General features: G+C 38.4%; 1 protein-coding gene across 1 annotated transcript in view; it reads right to left on the reverse strand.

Moving 5' to 3' along the window:
- The window catches only part of LOC132425303 (putative selection and upkeep of intraepithelial T-cells protein 1 homolog), a gene marked incomplete at its 5' end in the record, with an annotated part of 28,990 nt that extends 9,924 nt beyond the window's left edge, over positions 1-19,066 (reverse strand). Inside the window, 6 exon segments of the mRNA XM_060011629.1 lie at positions 8,830-8,952; positions 12,732-12,839; positions 14,460-14,561; positions 16,823-16,876; positions 16,879-17,112; positions 18,700-19,066. Of these exon segments, the coding sequence (XP_059867612.1) occupies positions 8,830-8,952; positions 12,732-12,839; positions 14,460-14,561; positions 16,823-16,876; positions 16,879-17,112; positions 18,700-19,066 (988 nt within the window).
- Between the last annotated feature and the right edge of the window lie 2,723 nt (positions 19,067-21,789).

Here is a 21,789-nt window from a genome sequence, read left to right on the forward strand (position 1 = left end):
TTCTGGGAAAAAAACAAAAAAAAAAACACCCAGATTTGATGCTACATATTAACTAAGCACATCACATGCAGAAGAATTCAGACTCAAAACAATCAATAGCAAGACATGTTCTATTAAAATTCCTGGACATTTAAAGTAAAAGAAAAATATCCCTCTGGTCACCTAGCCAAACAACAAGTAACATGAAAGGAAAATAAAATCAGACTAGGATCAGATATTTCAATAGTAATACTTCAGGCTAGAAGACAGTAGTGTAACAGATTTGAGATATTCAGGAAAGTAAATAAAAACCAAAGATTTATAAACAGAAGAAATGACTTTGGAAAATAAAAGTTACTGCCAAAAGTTACTGCTATTAGATGTAGTAGTTACTTTTAGAACTAAAATGAAATGAAGGTTAATAACATGAAAAATGTTTAATATCGTAGTTTTTAAGTAAAGACAAATTAAAACCACAGTGAGTTACCATTATGCACACGTTAGAATGGCTAAAAATGCAAAGACTGGCCTTACTGTTGACTAGAATGTGGAGCAATTGAAACTCTCATTCACTGCTGGTATGACTTTCAAATGGTATAACCACTTTTAAAATAATTGGCAGTTCTGTAAACAGTGAAGCTTAGACATATAATACGACCTAGCCATTCCACTACTAAATATTTAACCAAAGAAAATGAAGACATATACAATCATGCAAAAACTTACATGCAAATGTTCATAGCAGCTCTATTTGTCAGAGCAAAAAAATGAAAACAATCCAAAAGTCCATCAACAGTTGAATGATTAAACAAAGAGTTGCATGTCCATACAATAGAACACTATTCAGCTGTACATTTAACAACCAGGACAAATCTGAAAATAAGTAATCTGGATAAAAGAAGTGTAATAAAAATGAATATGCCCTTTATGACTCCATTTAAATGAAATTCTAAAAGATACATACTAGGGACTTCCCTGGTGGTGCAATGGTTAAGAATCCGCCTGACAACGCAGGGGACATGGGTTAGAGCCCTAGTCCGGGAAGATCCCACATGCCGCAGAGCAACTAAACCCATGCACCACAGCTACTGAGCCTGCACTCTAGAGCCTGCGAGCCACAAATACTGAGCCCACATGCCACAACTACTGAAGCCTGCACACCTAGAGCCCATGCTCTGCAACAAGAGAAGCCACAACAATGAGAAGCCCACACACCGCAACAGAGTAGCCCTCGCTCACCGCAACTAGAGAAAGACTGTGCACAGCAATGAAGAGGCAACGCAGCCAAAAATAAATAAATAAATGTATTTTAAAAAAAGATACATACTAATATCTGTTGACAGAAAACGTATCAATTTTTGCCTGAGGATAGTAGTGGAGAGAGAGTAAAGAATGGATTATCAAGAAGTACAAAGAAAATTTTGGAATTAATGGATATTAATTATATAGTTTAAAGGGTGTATGGATATGTCAAAATTCGTCATATTGTACACTTTAAATGTGTGCGATATAATGTGCATCATTATACCTGGATAAAGTTTTAAAAAAGAGAATAAATGGGCTGACTCTCTCAATATAAAAACAGGGAGAATTAAAGGAGCATATGCAAATTCTTTGAAATTTTAACAGCACTTTGAATATGTCCTCTCATTACCTTACATCCTCCACTGATTTTGATAAGTCAACTATGAATGGTGTGGTTCCCTTGTACATGATGAGTCTTATGCAGATATATATACCATAACTTCTTTAACCATTCATCTGTTGATGGACACTTAGGTTGTTTCCATGTCTTAGCTATTGTAGATAGTGGTGCTATGAACATTGGGGTGAATGTATCTTTCCAAACTAGAGTTTTTGTCTTTTCTGGATATTTTCCCAGCAGTGGGATTGCTGGATCATATGATAATTCTATTTTTAGTTTTTAAAGGTGCCTCCATACTGTTCTCCATAGTGGTTGCACCAGTTTACATTCCCACCAACAGTGTAGGAAGGTTAAGAGTGCATTATTAGTGTTTATGTACTATGCACTAATTTTTAGAAAGTTTTGGTTCATGGTTCTTATCTTTATTTTGTGGATGACCATTTTATTCCTGCTTATTTCTTTTTAATTATTTTTTAAAGAATATTAATATATCTTTCAACATATATTTTGGTAAAAGTTGCATAGTTTTGGTCTTTGCATCCCTGTATTTTCAACTTTTCTGTCATTGAGCATTAGTTAAGTCTCTTGGAAACATCATAGATTTGAAAATAGTTTTCTTTCAATGGACATGTTTAATTATGGATAGATATGACATTTAATTACTGATGGGTATAGATTTATTTCTATTTTCAGAGTTACTTCCATTTTGCCCTGTAGATTACTTGTTTTTCTTCCAGTCATTCCCCTAATTTGCTGTCTTCTGATTACTTTCTATCTGTCTTCTGATTACTTTCTATCCTTTTTTTTTTAAGTTAACATAGTTTGCACAAGAGCTACAAGCGAAATGCAAACTTGAGTGTACAAATATATTTTACTTGCCCTCCACCTGACAATTATTTGGCTTTATATAAAATTGTAAAGCCACAGTTACTTTATTTGGAAATCTTAGCATATTGTTCCTCTGTTGTCTCTTTATCCACTCTCCCAGATGAAACATTTGATGCTTGTTTAATCCCTTAATTTTGCAGGAAACCTGTCAAGGAAATAAAATGTACTTGAGGTATTGTAAATTCAAATTTTACTAAAGGCAAGTAGCTGAAATAAAAACATGTTTGAGAACAAATTGATTTCCTCTGAGATGCCAAAAACATCTTTGGAAAAGCCATGAGAAAAAACTTTTATGTAGAAGTCATTAACTTGAATTCCCTGGCTTAAATCAATGAGAGGGAAACCCCTGCTGGGAGAAAGTGTACAAGGAATAAAGGCATTCTAGAAAGGAGTCTGATTTAATTTGCACAGTATCTCTTTGCAACTGAAGTAAATGAATACCCCGGTGAAAATATAATCAATAATATATATTCACTCTCTCTCTCTTTCTTTCTCTCTGTCTTCTTACTCTCTTCCTGCACCCTCATAACTCAGATAACAGTAAATCACTATATGTTGTGTTTGTTTGCTTAGAAAAGGCTATTGCACAATAATAGTGATGCTTACATCATAAGACACATCAGAAACTGCAGTGGATTTGTGGATTTGTTTTTACAACTTTTCTAAACATTCTTATGCATCCCCTTACCCTTCTGGAATTTGAAAAATTGTGAAACATAAGAGACATCAAAATGGAATAATCAACTTATCAATACAGGAGAAGAGCTAAACTCATTCAATGAAAGGGTGCAGAGAAAGTAGTTATTGAAAAAACAATGAGATTCATACCAAAACACTAACACAAACTTGGTAGAACCAGAGAAAACATTAAGAAAAATTGTAGAAAATGAATTTGGGGAAATTATTTTTTCTTTGTAAAACAAAATTGACTTGATTATGGGAAGTGGTTGATTTTTTTAAAGTTAAAAATCTCATAGCTAATTTAGAGCATTTCAATTTATGGTCAAGTTTGACCATTTTCAATTTTGGCCTGTCATGAGGTTGCTGCTATAAACTCTATAATATTAGCAATGTGAGACATATTAATAGAGTGTAAATGGTGACAAGTAGAGTAAACTGGGTCTTTTCAGTTGACTACATTGTATAATCTCTCTTTCAAATCAATTAATGTATTGTCTTAATTTTTTTTAAGTAGAAATCTGGGAAAACCGAAAAGATAATTGGCAAAATCTTTGAGTGGCTAACGCAACTCTTTCGTTGGTCTCCATAGGATACAGAGGAGCAGTGCTGAGAAATGGCCTTAGGGAACCAAGTGGATGAAAACAGGATTCGTTTTTAACAATTCTGGTCCCCTCCACTGTGAATGACAGTAAAATTTCTCCTCGATTCTAACTCTTTTTTTAATCCCACTGGGTCAGCAGATAAACCTGACTCTTTTTTTTTAATATCTTTATTGGAGTATAATTGCTTTACAATGGTGTGTTAGTTTCTGCTTTACAACAAAGTGAATCAGCTATACATATACATATATCCCCATATCTCCTCCCTCTTTCTTTTTTTTTTTTGCGGTACGTGGGCCTCTCACTGCTGTGGCCTCTCCCATTGTGAGGCCCTCTGCCCCGGACGCGCAGGCCCAGCGGCCATGGCCCATGGGCCCAGCCGCTCTGCGGCACGTGGGATCCTCCCGGACCGGGGCACGAACCCGCGTCCCCTGCATCAGCAGGTGGACTCCCACCCACTGCGCCACCAGGGAAGCCCTCTCCTCCCTCTTGCGTCTCCCTCCCACCCCTCTATGTGGACACAAAGCACCGAGCTGATCTCCCTGTGCCATGCAACTGCTTCCCACTAGCTAAATATTTTACATTTGGTAGTGTATATATGTCCATGACACTCTCTCACTTCGTCCCAGCTTACCCTTCCCCCTCCCTGTGTCCTCAAGTCCATTCTCTATGTCTGCATCTTTATTCCTGTCCTGCCCCTAGGTTCTTCAGAACCTTTTTTCTTTTTTTGGTTCCATATATATGTGTTAGCATACAGTATTTGTTTTTCTCTTTCTGACTTACTTCACTCTGTATGACAGTCTCTAGGTGCACCCACCTCACTACAAATAACTCAATTTCGTTTCTTTTTATGGCTGAGTAATATTCCATTGTATGTATGTGCCACATCTTCTTTATCCATTCATCTGTCGATGGACACTTAGGTTGCTTCCATGATCTGGCTATTGGAAATAGAGCTGCAATGAACATTGTGGTACATGACTCTTTTTGAATTAGGATTTCTCAGGGTATATGCCCAGTAGTGGGATTGCTGGGTCGTATGGTAGTTCTATTCTTAGTTTTTTAAGGAAACTCCATACTGCTCTCCATAGTGCTGTATCAGTTTACATTCCCACCAACAGTGCAAGAGGGTTCCCTTTTCTCCACACCCTCTCCAGCATTTATTGTTTGTAGAATTTTTGATGATGGCCATTCTGACCTGTGTGAGGTGATACCTCACTTTAGTTTTGATCTGCATTTCTCTAATAATTAGTGATGTCGAGCATCTTTTCAAGTGCCTCTTGGCCATCTGTATGTCTTCTATGGAAATATGTCTATTTAGTTCTTCTGCCCATTTTTTGATTGGGTTTTTTTATCTTTTTGTTATTGAGCTGCATGAGCTGTTTGTATATTCAGGAGATTAATCCCTTGTCAGTTGCTTCATTTGCAAATATTTTCTCCCATTCTGAGGGTTGTCTTTTGGTCTTGTTTATGGTTTCCTTTGCTGTGCAAAAGCCTTTAAGTTTCATTAAGTCCCATTTGTTTATTTTTGTTTTTACTTCCCTTCCTCTAGGAGGTGGGTCGAAAGGATCTTGGTGTGATTTATGTCATAGAGTGTTCTTCCTATGTTTTCCTCTAAGAGTTTTATAGTGTCTGGCCTTACATTTAGGTCTTTAATCCATTTTGAGTTTATCTTTGTGTATGGTGCTAATGCACAGAGATCTCTTGCATTCCTATACACCAATGATGAAAAATCTGAAAGAGAAATTAAGGAAACACTCCCATTTACCATTGCAATCAAAAGAATAAAATAACTAGGAATAAACATACCGAAGGAGACAAAAGACCTATATGCAGAAAACTATAAGACACTGATGAAAGAAATTAAAGATGATACAAACAGATAGAGAGATATACCATGTTCTTGGATTGGAAGAATCAACATTGTGAAAATGACTATACTACCCAAAGCAATCTACCAATTCAATGCAATCCCTATCAAACTACCAATGGCATTTTTCACAGAATTAGAGGAAAATATTGCACAATTTGTATGGAAATACAAAAGACCCCGAATAGCCAAAGCAATCTTGAGAATGAAAAACAGAGGTGGCAGAATCAGGCTCTTGGACTTCAGACTATACTACAAATCTACAGTAATCAAGAAAGTATGGTACTGACACAAAAACAGAAATATAGATCAATGGAACAGTATAGAAAGTACAGAGATAAACCCATGCACATATGGTCACCTTATCTTTGATAAAGGAGGCAAGAATATACAATGGAGAAAAGACAGCCTCTTCAATAAGTGGTACTGGGAAAACTGGACAGCTACATGTAAAAGAATGAAATTAAAACCTTACTTTTGAGTGGATGAATACTGGGTACAGGCTCCTTTCTGCTTCCCTGTATCATTAACCTGTGCCTTTGGATGCAAAGATATTGATTGGGTTGTTTTCCTTAATGGCAGAAACTAGGCATGAGAAGCATAAATCTGTACTGTAGCAATCATGGACTTGTCCTTGCCTTTGTTTAATCTCAAAGGGTGGAATGTTTCTCCACATTGGAGAGGTAATGAGGGTCTGACTCCAGGCCAGATTCCCATGTGTAATTCCTTATGTCCGATCATAGGAAATTACAAAGGCTTTGCGTAGCAGGCCCCATGCGGGAAAGCTGTCCTCCCCACACCAGACTTGGTGCACAGTCAACTCCTTGCACTCTCTGGAGGAAGCTGCAGTCAAGGACTAGGTCTCTGGCCCCCAGCAGCCATGCTCATATGCATACCTGCATTCCCAGCCCAGGTACCTCCTTTTGGAGGCCTCGTTATTGGGGTCCTCAGCTGAGATGCTTTTTAGTTGCCTCTTCTGAGACCTTCTTTTATTGGGAGACGGTGTCTTGACTAAAAGCTTCTTCTCTGCTCTATTTTTCCATTCTAGCCCTTCTCTGTCTCTCCTCCCCATCCGCTCTCCCCTGCGTCCATAAAATGGCAGGAGCCTTTTGTTCAGTGTTCTTTATAGTGAGACACAATTTCCCCCACCTGTGCTGCATGTCACCTGACCCTTACCCAGTGCTGTTCTGTGGGGGAAATGGAACTGTAAGGAGCCACCACAGCTTTCCTTTTTTGGCCTCTTATATGCCCACAATAAGGGGATAAAAGCTTGACTGTTACTGTTTTGCTCGTTGTCCTAATTGGCCACGTCAACATCTAGCAGCTCTCAACAGGTAGTACAGAGAAAGCCAAGAGTCAGTGGATGTAAAGATGAAAAAACAAATACCCATTTTTGTGGTTATAGGTTATAGGTCTTTTTTTTGGTTTAAGTAAAAATAATTTCTCTGTATTGTCCATAATAACTTATCATGGATTTGCATTGTATTCGGGGGAAAAAGGCTGCTAGTAATTAAGAGTACATGTTTTTGTAACCTTGCATACATTTTTTAATGGAACGTTTTAGGATTGTAGATTGCTGGTGGAACACGAGAATTAAAATTTTTCTTCCCGTGTGACTAATTCTACATTTCCTTCCATTTTCATAAGAAGATTATATCTGCACAACAAAGCCAGGACTTTCATCATTGGGCATTAGTTAGGGGATTTCAAATTAGTTAGGGGATTTCATTAGTTCACATGCCTTACTGTGAACATAGGCTCATAAATGTTCCTGTCCAGCCTTTGTGGACATCTACAAGTTTCTATAATATTAAATTGTTATTATTAACTATGATATTAAATTTTTAATTCTGCATTTGAGATCAAAATAGAAGAAAACATCTAAACTTCACAAAGAGCTCAGTATTGAATGTTTCTGGATGAAACACTTGGGCCTTCCAATTTTACTTGAGAGAACTATCAAAGTGTGAAGTCAGAAATGAGACTGTCACTGGAGTTTGAGGCACTAATACTGCACTTGTAGAAACCCCGGAGCCTCAAGGCAGCTACAATCAGAAAGCCCGTATAAGGCATAAGTCTTCCTCCTTTCCCTCCCTTCTCCCTCCCTCCCTTCCTCCCTCCCTCCTCCCTCCCTCCCTTCCTCCCTTCCTCCCTCCCTTCCTTCCTTCCTTCCTTGTTTCCTTCCTTCCTTCCCTCCTTCCTTTCTTTCCTTCTCTCTTTCTCTCTTCCTTTCCTTTTTTAGGAAGGGACTATATTGTGTACATTTCTTTCATTGATATCAGCTGATACCTCTGTGAGATTTTTGAGAGAACAGGTAGAGGCAATGAGAGGCAGTAGAGGTAGATGTTTCAAGAGATATAGAAGCAGAGAGGAAGAGATAGACAGATTTCACTGGGGTAGAATCTGATCACTTCTGGTCTTCTCCCCCTCTGATTGCCTCCCTGATGTGTGTGTATGTGCAGGTATATGCATGCATGTGTGTGCATGTGATATTTGTTGTTTATCAGGCACAATGTTAGACGTTTTACATCAAAATTTCTAATCTTCACAATCTCATAATTATATTCCGCATTTCGTGGAGGAAATAAAAGTAGATCAGAAGGGATAAGCCATTAACCCAAGGTCACTCAGCATGGTTAAGTCAGGATAAAAACCCAACTCTCTGGATTCAAAAACTATGTTCTTTTCATTAAGCAACCTTTCTTCTCTAGCCTGAGTAAAATCTGGTCTCAAAATCACCTTATTTTTTCTCTTTTTTTTTAATAAACAGGGTACTCCCCTCACTTCTTTTTTCTTTCCTCCATAATCATATTTAGTTGAATTTAGAGTTATCCTGAGAATATTATCATCCTGGCTTGGGCAGCTTCATTACATGTGTAGTTTCATTACATGTGCCAAAGATATCGTTAGAAAAGTACACGTTCTGGCAGGAAAATCTCTAGTGTATTATTATCACATCAAATCCGCCAAGAGCTTTGCACATTAACAGATCAAGAGAAAATCTACAAGTCTTTGTTACTTTCCCCAGTTATTAAGGCACAAAGACTGGAAAGGTCACTTTTGTAGAAACCCCAGGAGCCTCAAGAAGGCTACAATCTGAGATTGTATCTGGAGACCAGTTGGAAGAAAGATGCCGTCTGAGTTACCACCCTTCCCATTCCATTTACCTCTGAATATAAAGTAAATAAAGGAAATGACCACGGTGATAAAGACCATCAGAACACACAGGATCAGAGTCATATCTTCCAACTACATGACATCCAACTGGAAATGTGGATCTGAAATGGGGACTGGAAAGAGATGCAAGAATTAAAAGGGTCACAGAGGGAAAGGAGAACTGAATTACAGACCAATAAATTTACTTTTAACATTCCTATTACTCCATACTTCTGGGCTTATGTGTGGGTGAAGGAGAAGTAGGCTGGGTTATGTGGATGACCCTGGAGATGAGTACATTTGGCCTAAATCTGGAAGAAGGCTGCAAAGGGGCAGATACCCATTCTTCCACCCAAGCATCATGACACTTGCTCTGGTCGGCCAGAGTCTGAAGGACAGATAGACACATTATACCTTTATCTTCTTTATGTGGTGCTGTAGCCCCTCAAGAATTCTAGACCTCTTGAGGAGTATGGTGAAATAGAATAGTCTAAGATGAACAGAATCTCTGAGATGAAAGAGATCTTACAATTCTCAAAAGTCATCCTCTTATCTGGAGCAGAAGTCTTCTGTAAAGTATGTTTTCTGGGTGATTATAAAGGTGGAAAACACCCCTAACTCATAATATTGATTAATATGTCTTGTGATGGGAACACCATTGCCAACAGTTAGGGTATCTGTTTCATTACTGGACAGCTATGTCTATTAAAAATTACTTTCTTATATCAACCCTAGTTTGTTTCACTGACATGATTGTTCACTGATTCATACTACCTTGTAGAGAAAGACAACCAAGATGGTGAGGATGAGGAAGCTGAAGTCAGGAGTCTTAAATCCACGTCCTTGAAATAACAGTTGAAATAATTGACAATATTCTTGTTGGAGAAGTGAAAACTCTGAAGTCACCAAGGTTGTTGCCCACATGATATATTCCGTACGGTCTTAGACTGTACAAATGGAGGGTAAAGCGTTCACCTAATTAATATCTACTTTCTCCTATAATTTGATATAAATTCTCTGCCCTTAACTAGATCAGAGATCCCTTTTATAAGGGTAATAGCATAAATTTTTTAAAAATAGCAAAATTGCCCTGGGAGTGTGTGCATAAGGATCAGAGAGTGGAGAGTCTGTAAGTCTCTCTCTTGGTCACATACCTCTATTTTTCTCACATTAACATTTAGGAGAACTTCAAACCTCTTCTCATAAAGGATAGAAAATAATTTAAAACAAAATTGAAAGAAAAACTTGGAAGATAGTACAAAGATGCTAAGAGTATTTATTCAGAGGATTGTGTGTGTGTGTGTGTGTGTGTGTGTTTAAATCTAAGCTGAGTTTTTAATTTTCTTTCCTTCCTACATGGCTAGGAAGCATAGCTTCTAAGCATGGCTAGAGCTGTCCATGCTTAGAAGGAAAGTTAAGATGATGGTGGGGTGCGAGTGAAGAAAGACATGCCATAAGCTTAGGAGAAAAGGGGAGAAGGATGATGGCAAACACATGTAGCAGATAAGACACCACAGAGGGAATTGAGACAGAATCCCTAGATTATGCTAATAGTAATGATAGTAACAATAATATCATACATTAGTGTTTGTACTATGTGCGAAGCCAGGCCAAATGACTTTGATATATTGACTAATTTAACCTAAAATAACCTTATGAAGTAGGCATCATCATCAATATTTTAAAGATGAGGAAACTGCAGTTCAGAGACTTAAAATAACTTTCCCAAGTTCACACAGGTAACAGTATTGCCAAGAAGTCTGACTCTAGCCTGGCACTGGTTCTTGGAAATAAACGGTATACATCTCTTGCAGATTGAGTGTCTTCCGCATCTCCTGCAGAATTAAAATGTACAATGCTTGTGGAATTTCCTGGCAATTAATATTTGTTAAATGAATTGGTAAGAGATTTCTGAATTGATAAGCCTCAAGAAGGAAAATCAGTCCAGAAAGGCACAGCAAACAGCAAGCTGCCTAAATAGGGAAGAAGGTTGCTAAATGAGATAGTTGTAGAGGAAGCAGTACCTTCAGGGGAAAGTCCATTTTAGGTAAAGAGAAGAAAGTTCAGTAGCAATTATAAAAGAGGTTAGTGGATGTGTGTTACCTGCGTAATTACCAGGAGTCGTGAGCAGTGTGGGTGGAGGCTTCTGTGATCAATGACTCAACTTTAGGTCCTCAAGGTAGAGCAAGCAAAAATAAAATTTTAATTCGCAGATTCATTTTTTTTTTTTTTTGGTACGCGGGCCTCTCACTGTTGTGGCCTCTCCCGTTGCGGAGCACAGGCTCCGGCCGCACAGGCTCAGCGGCCATGGCTCACGGGCCCAGCCGTTCCACGGCATGTGGGATCTTCCCGGACCGGGGCACGGGGTCTCAATCACTGCGCCACCAGGGAAGCCCCCCAGATTCTTAAGGATTCCGGGTCTGCTTCAACAATGACAGTGACCTGCAGCCTATTCTTGGGGCTTTCAGTTATATCTAATGGAAGCCTCATAAATCGCTAAATGCCCAGGCTATATTTCCCTGTAATGATAAATTCTCTTTCACAAGGCTGCTATGACTAAATATCTCTTTCTTTTTTACTTTATTTTTAGTCTTTTCATAGAGGAACAGTACACTACAGCTGTTGAAACAGAGGGCTAAGGAGTCTAAGTGCCTGGTTGGGGTCCTGGCACCACCATCATTTAACGGTGTGAATAGCTATTCAACTTCTTTGTGTACCAGATTTTATCACAGATAAAATCTAATTCACTGAAAATTAAATATATTAATCTTATAAAATGCATACTGCACATAATAAATATTTAATATATACTAGCTATTATCATAGCATCTTGCTTCTTTCCTCCAGCACTGATGGATACGGCATTTAGTCTGCTAACATGGTTAATAAGCAAGACTCAGGTATGGACTTTCTTAGAGTAAACTACAAAAACACTTTCAGTCTGGTCTGGTTTAGGGTATTTTGTCTTTATTTCATAGGAGAAAATTAATAAATGAAATCCTCTGAATTGTTCAGCGCTACTTTGTGACTTCTGCATTGTGATTTTTGGCTATAGCTACAGCTCCAGCTATAATAAAAAAAATTACCTTACCTTGCTGATCATTGACATGTATACATAATTTCCATGGGGACCTCAAAGATAGAGCTGATGACACATTTTACAATATGTTGGGTTCAGCTATCCTCAAACTTTCACAATTGCCTTTTCAATTTCACCCTTAAAGAGAGTCAGAGAGTCCGCCTGCCGATGCAGAGGACACGGGTTCGTGACCCGGTCCGGGAAGATCCCACATGCCGCGGAGCGGCTGGGCCCGTGAGCCATGGCCGCTGAGCCTGCGCTTCCGGAGCCTGTGCTCCGCAACGGGAGAGACCACAACAGTGAGAGGCCCGCGTACCGCAAAAAAAAAAAAAAAAAAAAAAAAAAATACAGACCATAAACTTAAGCGAAATATCTGTGGACGTATGAATTATTTTGAGAAGAGGACTTTTTTACTTTGCATCAGTCTCTAAAATAGTCTATGACCCCAAAAGTTTAAGATATACTGAATTATTATCTCCTCTAAGATTAAAGTACAGGAAGAATTGGCATATTTTATTAAGTGAAATGATGTCTGGATTTTTGGCAAAAATAGAGCTATTACACTGAAAGAAATATGTTCTTTTGCTATGGAGGAGAAGCATCATCAGTTTGTATCATTAAGCCCATAAATTTGGAGGCTGGAATCCAAACTCAATGACATGAGATCCAAAAGTTTATTGTTCATGCAATTCAAACAAATATTTGAGGTACAAGAAGCCCAGGCTTTCTGATAAATAGCCTGTTACTCTTCTTCAGCTAAATGTTTTGCCAGCTACTAAACACTTGGGAAAGGAGATACTTTCATGAAGTTCTCATCTTTCTGGTCCCACATGCCTCTTTTTTTGTGATGCAAATAGATAATGAGGAAGACACTCACACGTATTGAAGTCAAGACTACCGGTGTGCCCACTGACCAAGGAGGTATCACATTGCAGGAGCAATCTGAAGGAAGAAAGAGATAATCATCAGTTATTGGTGTGGAGACACTTTGCACTGGGGGAAATGCACCAAGAAAGCAAGAGATATATTTTAATGCCATCCCTTTGTATTTATTTAGAATAGGACCAAGGGAAAAAACTATGGCTAAGGCTTAGGACTAGAGGATCCCAAGGATCTAAAGGCTTAGGTCTAAAGCTGTGTGTCACTGGGACGATAAGCAGAGCTGTTTCTAGGATGGGACCAGTTTGGGGCTGAGCCTAAACAGACCCAGAGAAAAGCAACTTATCTTTCTTTTTCTCTATCTAGTCCATCAATCAACGTGTCTCATTTGGAGGATGAGACAAAGTTATGCACTAGTCCTTGTGTTGTCTGGGTTCAAAATAGGCTGGAGTAGGATAGGTCTGGAGACATCTCAACTGCCTAAGAGATCATAAGAGCTCTGAAAGTAAGAATTTCATCAATGGAAGGCTGGTTACACAGCATTTTGTTTAAAATCTTATTTAGCACATGTCGTGGTGTCCCTTGGCTATATAGTCTTTCCATGAAAATAGTCTATGACGGGGGTGCTTACTACCACAGGTCGTGCCCAGTCCTCTGCTGGGGAGTACTATACACAGTCTAACTTAGTGTTTAAAATATGGGATACAAAGGCTCATGAGCATCATGGTGGCATAAGATAACCCTCATTTTTATCTCCCCATCAACAACAAAAATGTGGCATCCATGCATAAACAGAAGTACCTCTATAGGATTTGTGGGACACAGCACCATACACCAAGGGACCCGGGAGGGGTCTTGCTCACCTGTGTGTCAGGTAATAAGCAGATAGTATTTGGTACCTGCTCTGGAACATACAAGAGACTGTGAACTGTGGCTCCTGTCAGCTGTGCTCCTGGAGAACATGCAGAACATTGACCTACTAAAGAGAGAGTCTTTGTGGAAGTCCAGGTTTTCAGGCAGAAAGAGACCTCAGAAGAATGTAGTCTTGAAAGATAGAGCTATACCAGAAAGGATCCGTGCATTTGAAGCTTTTAAAAGTGAGCACACCCTCAAATCAAACAGTTATTTTGTGTCTTAAAATTTTCCCCCAAATCCTCCAAGTCCATTTCCCCCAATACAACATAGTTGAGATGGATGAAAACTTTCTCCCTAGGAAGGGTAGGCCACCTGGTGTAACTCTCCCTGCATGTTCTATTTTCCTGATGCTGTGGACTATTAAGTGACCTCTGCTCGCTGTTTCTGCCCTGTATAATTAGCACTTTATTTCCTGCCCCTGGACCATTTAAGGAGTCAAGTAAGAAATATGTGTAAACTGTGTTACATGTTAAATGCTAAATGTTAAAAAGCTCTCCCAGTTTGTTGGGAAAGCTATCACCATACGGGAAAAAAAAGGATTTCAATTTGACTGAGGTACAAGAAAGCCCAGGCTTTCAGATAAACAGCATTGTCAGAAGCTCCATGGCTAAAGAATATCTAGGACCAAGGAATGATGAAGGGCGTATGTCTAACATTTGTCCCGAGAGTTTAGAACTTCCTGAGGTAGATGGGCTTGGGAATCAAGGGTCAGGCAGCTTTAGCTCTCCCACCCCCACTTTATATCTCCTGCCCTTCAAACCCACTTACCTTGTAATCTGTAATATAAATCGACACTGGGCACCATGATAAATGTCAGCAGCAGAACCAGAATTATGACCAGAATCTGTATCCAAATTGTATTCCATGGAATACAATGTATACATTGTAGCAGAATACAATGTTTCCGATAAATACAGTTTATCGGAAATAGATTCATCTAAAGCATTCAAGACCTCATGACAGTGGGATATTAGACCTAAGCCAGTTTGGGGAGGTAGTTATAATTGGGTGAGTGAAAAGTGACAAAGGGTCCAGAGTGGGACTGAGCCCAGTGTGATTAGTTTGAGACTGGAGCAAAGGTGAATGAAGGCTTCTCACCCCAATTCTTCCCATCCATTCTGTCTCATGTTCTCCCTAAGGCAGAGCTGGGTTCTTCCTACTAAGCCTCAGACCAACTCAGTCCTTCAGTCCTTTTGTCTAAGCAACCAATATATGCGCAGTTCTGAATTCTCCAATGTATTCACTGGGTCTGGCATTATTCTTCTTGAATACATTGAGACATACGTTTACATAAGCTTTCCTCCTTTCCTATTCGTGCGAACAAGCACCTGCTTTAGTTTGCTGGTTTGCGCATACTGGGCATAGACACCTATCATTTTGTTTGGGAATCTGATGTCTTTCTGCCCAGAGAAATAAACACAAAAATGTTCTAAAAGTAGTAAACTGCTAAACCTGTTGGGAACTTATTCCTATTATAATAATCTTGAATTGGGATACCCCTCTCAGCATCTGTCCAACATGAATTTCACAGACATATACAAATACTAATACATGTACATTTACTCAGCAGTTTCCAAGGCACTCATTTTATTTTATTTCAATCATTCAAGTATTGATTATTTATTGCTTACCTACTATGTGCCATGCAATATTTGAAGAAACTGGGGTATATTACAACAAAGATCTCTATCTTCATGTTTTAGAAAGGGAGATAGATAAGTGACAATAAACATAATAAATAAGTTACATAGCAGGTTAAAAGGTGATACTACGGGCTTCCCTGGTGGCGCAGTGGTTGAGAGTCCGCCTGCCGATGCAGGAGACATGGGTTCGTGCCCCGGTCCGGGAAGATCCCACATGCCGCAGAGCAGCTGGGCCCATGAGCCATGGCCGCTGAGCCTACTCGTCCGGAGCCTGTTCTCCGCAACGGGAGAGGCCACAACAGTGAGAGGCCCGCGTACTGCAAAAAAAAAAAAAAAAAAAAAAAAAAAGGTGATACTACTATATAAAAAAGAAAAATTAAAAGAGGGTAAGGTGATAGAAAATGCCAGGTGGAGGGGGTGGTAAAGGTTGCATTTTTCCAAGTTGGTTTGTCAAAGTGGTCCTTACTTACAAGGTGAGACTTGAGTATAGATTTGAAGGAGATAGGTAATTTATTGGAATTATAACATTCTGGGAAGAGGGAACAACTGGAGCAAAGACCCCAGGCAGGAGCAGTTCTGTCACGGTTGGGGAACAGCAAGGAGTTCTGTGTGACTAGACTAGAGGAGACATAGAGAACATTAGGGGATGAGGTCAGATAGGTAACACAGGCAGAGATAGTGCAGGACATTGGTGGGGCATTTTACTTTGAATAAAATGGGGAACAATTGCAGGGTCTTGAACAGAGGGTGACATATATCTCATGTTTTAAATGGATCCTCCTATCCATGTGTTGAGAATATACCATAGTGGACAAGAGAAGTAGTAGGGAGAACTTTTCAGTTGCTATTGCCAATGTTCAGACCATGGGTGATGGTGTCTCAGACTTGGAGGGCAGCAAAGGTGGTAAGAAGTGGTGAGACTCTGGGTATATTTTAAAGGTAAAGCTAGTATTATCTCTCGACACGTGTGATGTAGAATATAAGAGAAAGATGGCAGTCAAGGATGACTTCAAGGATTTTTTTCTGAGAAAATAAAAGTAAGAAGTGTGACTGGGAAGGCAGTACATCACACAAGTTGACAGCTGATTAAGAGTTTAGTTTTTCATCTGTGTGATTGAGGATATTTACTAGACTTCCACACTGAGATGCTGAGTTTAGAGATGAGACTAGAGTTTGGGAGAGAGGTCTGGGTAGAAGATATCATTCGAGAAATGCTTATCATAGTGGTTTTATGTAAAGCCTTGAGATAGAATTAAGTCACAATAGAGAAAAAAAGACTCAAAGACTATGCCCTGGGAAACTCATATATCAAGAAGGCGGAGCGAAAAAGATGAAGTAGCAGAAGAGAATAAGAAAGAAGACAAGCAAGATGGTGAACAAAGCCAAGAGAACATAATATCCTGAAAACCAAGTGAAGAAAGTGTATTAATTTTTCTCTTTAGTTTATAAATTTGATGACAATGGCCATCATCTGAAGAACAAACACACAGATCTCACCTGATAGGACAATGCTTGTTCCTTCCTCTTGACCAGTTACAGGTTTCGAAGGTAGCAAGTGACATTCCCATAGGAGCTCCATCTTAGAAGAAGGGTCATCTTCAGATTGAACGATTTGTCAGTATGCTGTGAGTGAAATTTTGATGAAGGTAGAATGATCTCTCCTCTGCTGTCTCTCCATTCCATTTGAGGTTGCAGGAACCAACCTCTTGAATTACACTCCACTAAAAGACCTTTGGTATTAGGAGGATGCACAAGAATCTGCGTTTCCAGGCTTGTAGCTGGTTGGAAAGAAAGGGGAAAACAATATTTAGGTGAAGGGATGGGGAAACATAAGAGAGAAAGAAAAGCCCCCTTCTTCTACTTTAAACCTTATGCCCTTAGATACACTGATAGTCAAGCGCTGTGGGGCTCTGATTGCTTCTACAAGCTAATCAAAAGGGAAAAAGGCTAAGCCAGACTGAAGGGGTATGATATCCAAATTAACAACCTGGTCCTAAAAAGTCAGGAGAGGAAATGCCTTTTTGTTTCATTTATTCACTTAGTCAAAAATATTTATTGATTATTTACTAAATCTAGGAGACTGGGCTAGGTCCATGGACGTAATGATGAACAAAAACAATCAAGATCTCAGTCCTCATAGAATTTATAGTGTAACATTTTTTCTTGTATCTTCATCGTTAGTCACATATGAGCTACCATAATTTATTAATAAGCAGTAAATAGCATAAAGGCAAGTTTGCAACTTTAATTGAAACTTTAATTTATGTGCTCTTTGAATAAAACAGGTAACACACTACTATTATCAAAATAAAGCAGTAGATATCAGTTTAGAGAAAATAAACAAGTTTTTGAAAATTTTTAGGACATTGCTGGGGATGTTAAGAATTGCCTAATGCGTGGGCAAAGAAAGAATGAGTAGAGATTTAAAGAGTTCCTCTAGAGCAGCTCTGTCTGATAAAAGTTTCTGCAGTGATGGAAATATTCCATATCTGTGCTGTCCATTCAGTAGCTTTTTGCAATGTGAGACTTTAGCACCTAAGATGTGGTCAGTGATCCCTTATTGGCTTTTTGGCTAAGATCAAGATGTGGTCAGTGAGAGTAAAGAACTAAATTTTCAATTTATTTAATTTTTTACTTTAAATTTTGCCTAATTTTAATTTTATTTAATTTAAATATAAATGTAAGTAGCCACATGTGGCTAGTGGCTATCATATTGAATAGCTTAGCTCTAGGTAATACAGATGAACGTCACAATAACTAATGAAAATGTTAAATGTGAATGGGCCTAGGTCCCTACCCTTGTGCCCTCACATTTGGAAGCCTTTCAGTTTACTTCAAGTCCTCCATCTTGCCACCATTTCTTTGTTATTCAGAAAACCATGACTGAGGTGATATTGGAGGACACAGAAGATTACAGATGAAGGCTTTCTGAACTATATTTAAGAACTACGTAGTCAGCAAATTGAGTCAGGGAGAAATGGGAACAAGAATGATCATTAAGGAGACAGTTGTAAAGATTTAGGTGGTTTATAGAGTCAAGTTTTACTAAAGTGTTGTCAAAAATAATTGAAAAATATAGTACCAAATCCTGAAAGGATTCTGTTGATACTTTAAAGATCTAACAGTGCACATGGACCTGGGAAAACAGACAGTTCTTGCCGATAAAGGTAATATGTGCACAGACACAATTTGCATTCTTAATCCAACACTCTTCCCCATTTAAAGACTAAATGCATGAATTTGAACTTGCTAAGCAAACGCTGTAATATGAAATGGTCAGGAACACTAAGAATATTCCTAATACTCAGCCTCAGATGGATTGAGAATTGTGGATGCATAGAAGCCTCAGAGGGATCCATCCTTACCTGTGACCTTCACTTCTCTGATGGCCTCATCACAGAAATCACCATCTTTGAAGAAATAGTGGTACCACCCATCAGCAGCAGCATTCACATTAAGGAACCTGAGGGTCACCTTACCCTCTCCAGTGACTTCTTTCAGGAGCTCTGTCCACTCCACATACTTGGAGATGGTTTCTCCATACAAGTCTTTACCATTTCAGTACAGGTGAACAGGTTTTGTGTAGTGGTTCTAGAACCAGTGTATTTCCATGTGTTCTGCACTCTGTGGTGGGGACAGCTGGCTACTGAACTCAGCTTTTCCACCTAATGGAGCCAAGATTGGCCCCTGAATGCCATTCACTGTGAACTGCTCTGTGACGGAAGACAGTAACCAAAAGGTGAGAGTATGAACCAGGAGTCACTGTGTATTGGATTCATATATGTACATGATGAGTTCCTAGCTTTCTAGGTATCAATGGGTTCTTAACATTCCTTCCAAATACTACCTATAGGACTGCCTTACCTTTTTAGTATCTTTCCAGAGACTCCCAAAATTTCCCTTTTATTTGATTCTCTTTAAATAGGATTAAGATAGAAATTTCAAGAAAATAAAGAAGAGACCAATTAAAAAAGGGATATTCCATCAGGCTCAGTCCTTAATAAAGATCTCTGCACTCACTAAGTGCCTAATCAAATAATGTAGACTGATTGATTTGCACAGGCAAATAAAGTCTTCTCTAAAAAATATGTGTGATCATTACTCTTGCCTTTTCTCTTAACCTCAGGCCAACCACCAACCATTTTTATTTCGACTGAAAAAATCCACACTGACCCTGACATCTGATATATTTCTCTTTTCATCCCTTTAAAACTCAAAAATTTATTTCTGGGTAGAGCTTTTTTATTTTTATTTTTTAAAATTTTATTGGAGTATAGCTGATTTATGATTTTGTATTAGTTTCAGGTGTACAACAAAGTGAATCAGTTATACATATAATTGTATCCACTCTTTTTTAGATTCTTTTCTCGTATAGGTCATTATAGAGTATTGAGTAGAATTCCCTGTGCTATACAGTAGGTCCTTATTAGTTATCTATTTTATATATAGCAGTGTGTATATGTCAATCCCAATCTCCCAATGTACACCTAACCCCTCTTTCCCCCAGTAACCATAAGTTTGTTTTCTACATCTGTGACTCTATTTCTGTTTTGTAAATAAGTTCATTTGTACCATTTTTTTAGATTCCATATATAAGCGACATCATAGGATATTTGTCTTTCTGTCTGACTTACTTCACTCAGTATGACAATCTCCAGGTCCATCCAAGTTGCTGATAAAGGCATTATTTCATTATTTTTTATGGCTGAGTAATATTCCATTGTATATTTGTACCACTTCTTCTTTATCCACTCTTCCGTCGATAGACATTTAGGTTGCTTCCATGTCTTGGCTATTATAAATAGTGCTGCCATGACCTTTGGGTGCATGTAGTTTTTCAAATTATGGTTTTCTCTGGATATAATCCCAGGAGTGGGACTACTGGATCATATGGTAGTTCTATATTTAGTTTTTTAAGGAATCTCCATACTGTTCTCCATAATGGTTTTACCAATTTACCTTCCCACCAACAGTGTAGGAGGGTCCCGTTTTCTCCACACCCTCTCCAGCATTAATTGTTTGTAGATTTTTTGATGACGCCCATTCTGACTTGTGTGAGGTGATACTCCATTATAATTTTGATTTACATTTCTCTAATGATTAGTGACGTTAAGCATTTTTTCATGTGTCTTTTGGCCGTCTGTATGGGTAGGGCTTTTTTAAAAAAAGATGTTTTCTCTGTATCCCTTAAAGGATTATATGTCACTTTAACAGATTATGTAGGATCTCATTGTGGGGAATTCTGCTCCATCTAGACTATGCCCTCTCACACTTTTGGTGGGGGATTGTAATCTATGGACTCAGAGAAAAATAAAAGTTTACTAAGTTATTAATTTATTTCTTCCAAATGAGTTTCTTAGATTTTTTCCCCCAGAGTAGAAAGCCACATACCATACAACTCATTGAAGGAGAAAATATGACTTGGATGTATGGTAAACCTTTATGTGTTAAGGAACAAAATATATTTCTTTATTCATGTAAACATTTTAAATTTATTTCTTTGTAATTATGCAGTATTACAGATTCATACTGAAATACTTTAAAATACAGAATTATTTAAATGAGGAAAGTAAAAGTGTCCAAAATTTGCATGATAGAGGAATAGTGCTCACATTTGGACACACGTCATCCAATAACAGAGTAGGGAGGAAAGTAAAGACAAGTTCAGATACCGCTAAGATTGCAATAATTGCTAAAACACAAGGAGCACTTACAATGTGCATGGCAATATTCTAAGCGTGCAAATTTTAAGTAAATGAAAAATGATATACCATGTTCGTAAATGGGAAGAATCATTTCTTTAAAAGTTTCAAATCTTTCTCCCCCGATAAATTATAATTTCAGGATAGTTCCAATATCCCAATAGTTTTTTTTTCCATAAATTGACAGATTGACACAAATCAATGTCGATGTGCAAAGGCTGAAGAATTGCCAAGACACAACTGAGGGAGAGGGAGAGAAGGAGGATGCATAAGAATAAGGAATATGGAAGAGGAATGAACAAGGGGAAGAAGAAGAGAAAATATAATGGAGGCTGAATATATAAAAAATCTTTAATATAAATTGAAGCTTTTAGGGTCTTCCCTGGTGCCGCAGTGGTTGAGAGTCCGCCTGCTGATGCAGGGGACACGGATTCATGCCCCGGTCCGGGAAGATCCCACATGCCGCAGAGAGGCTGGGCCCATGAGCCATGGCCGCTGAGCCTGCGCGTCCGGAGCCTGTGCTCTGCAACGGGAGAGGCCACAACAGGGAGAGGCCCGCGTACTGCAAAAAAAAAAAAAAAAAATTGAACCTTTTTTTTCTAATTAGGATTGTTAATATAAGGTATTAAATCAATTTTTTTAGCAATGAAGTTTAGCAATTTAAAGATTAGTGTAATGTAGTAATTGTTAAATATTACTTTAAACAAGTTTTTGAATTTGGTTTAATAATATTTTATTTAATAGCTTTAATTT

This window comes from Delphinus delphis, chromosome 1 (genome assembly GCF_949987515.2).
Source record: "Delphinus delphis chromosome 1, mDelDel1.2, whole genome shotgun sequence".
NCBI classification, from domain to species: domain Eukaryota; kingdom Metazoa; phylum Chordata; class Mammalia; order Artiodactyla; family Delphinidae; genus Delphinus; species Delphinus delphis.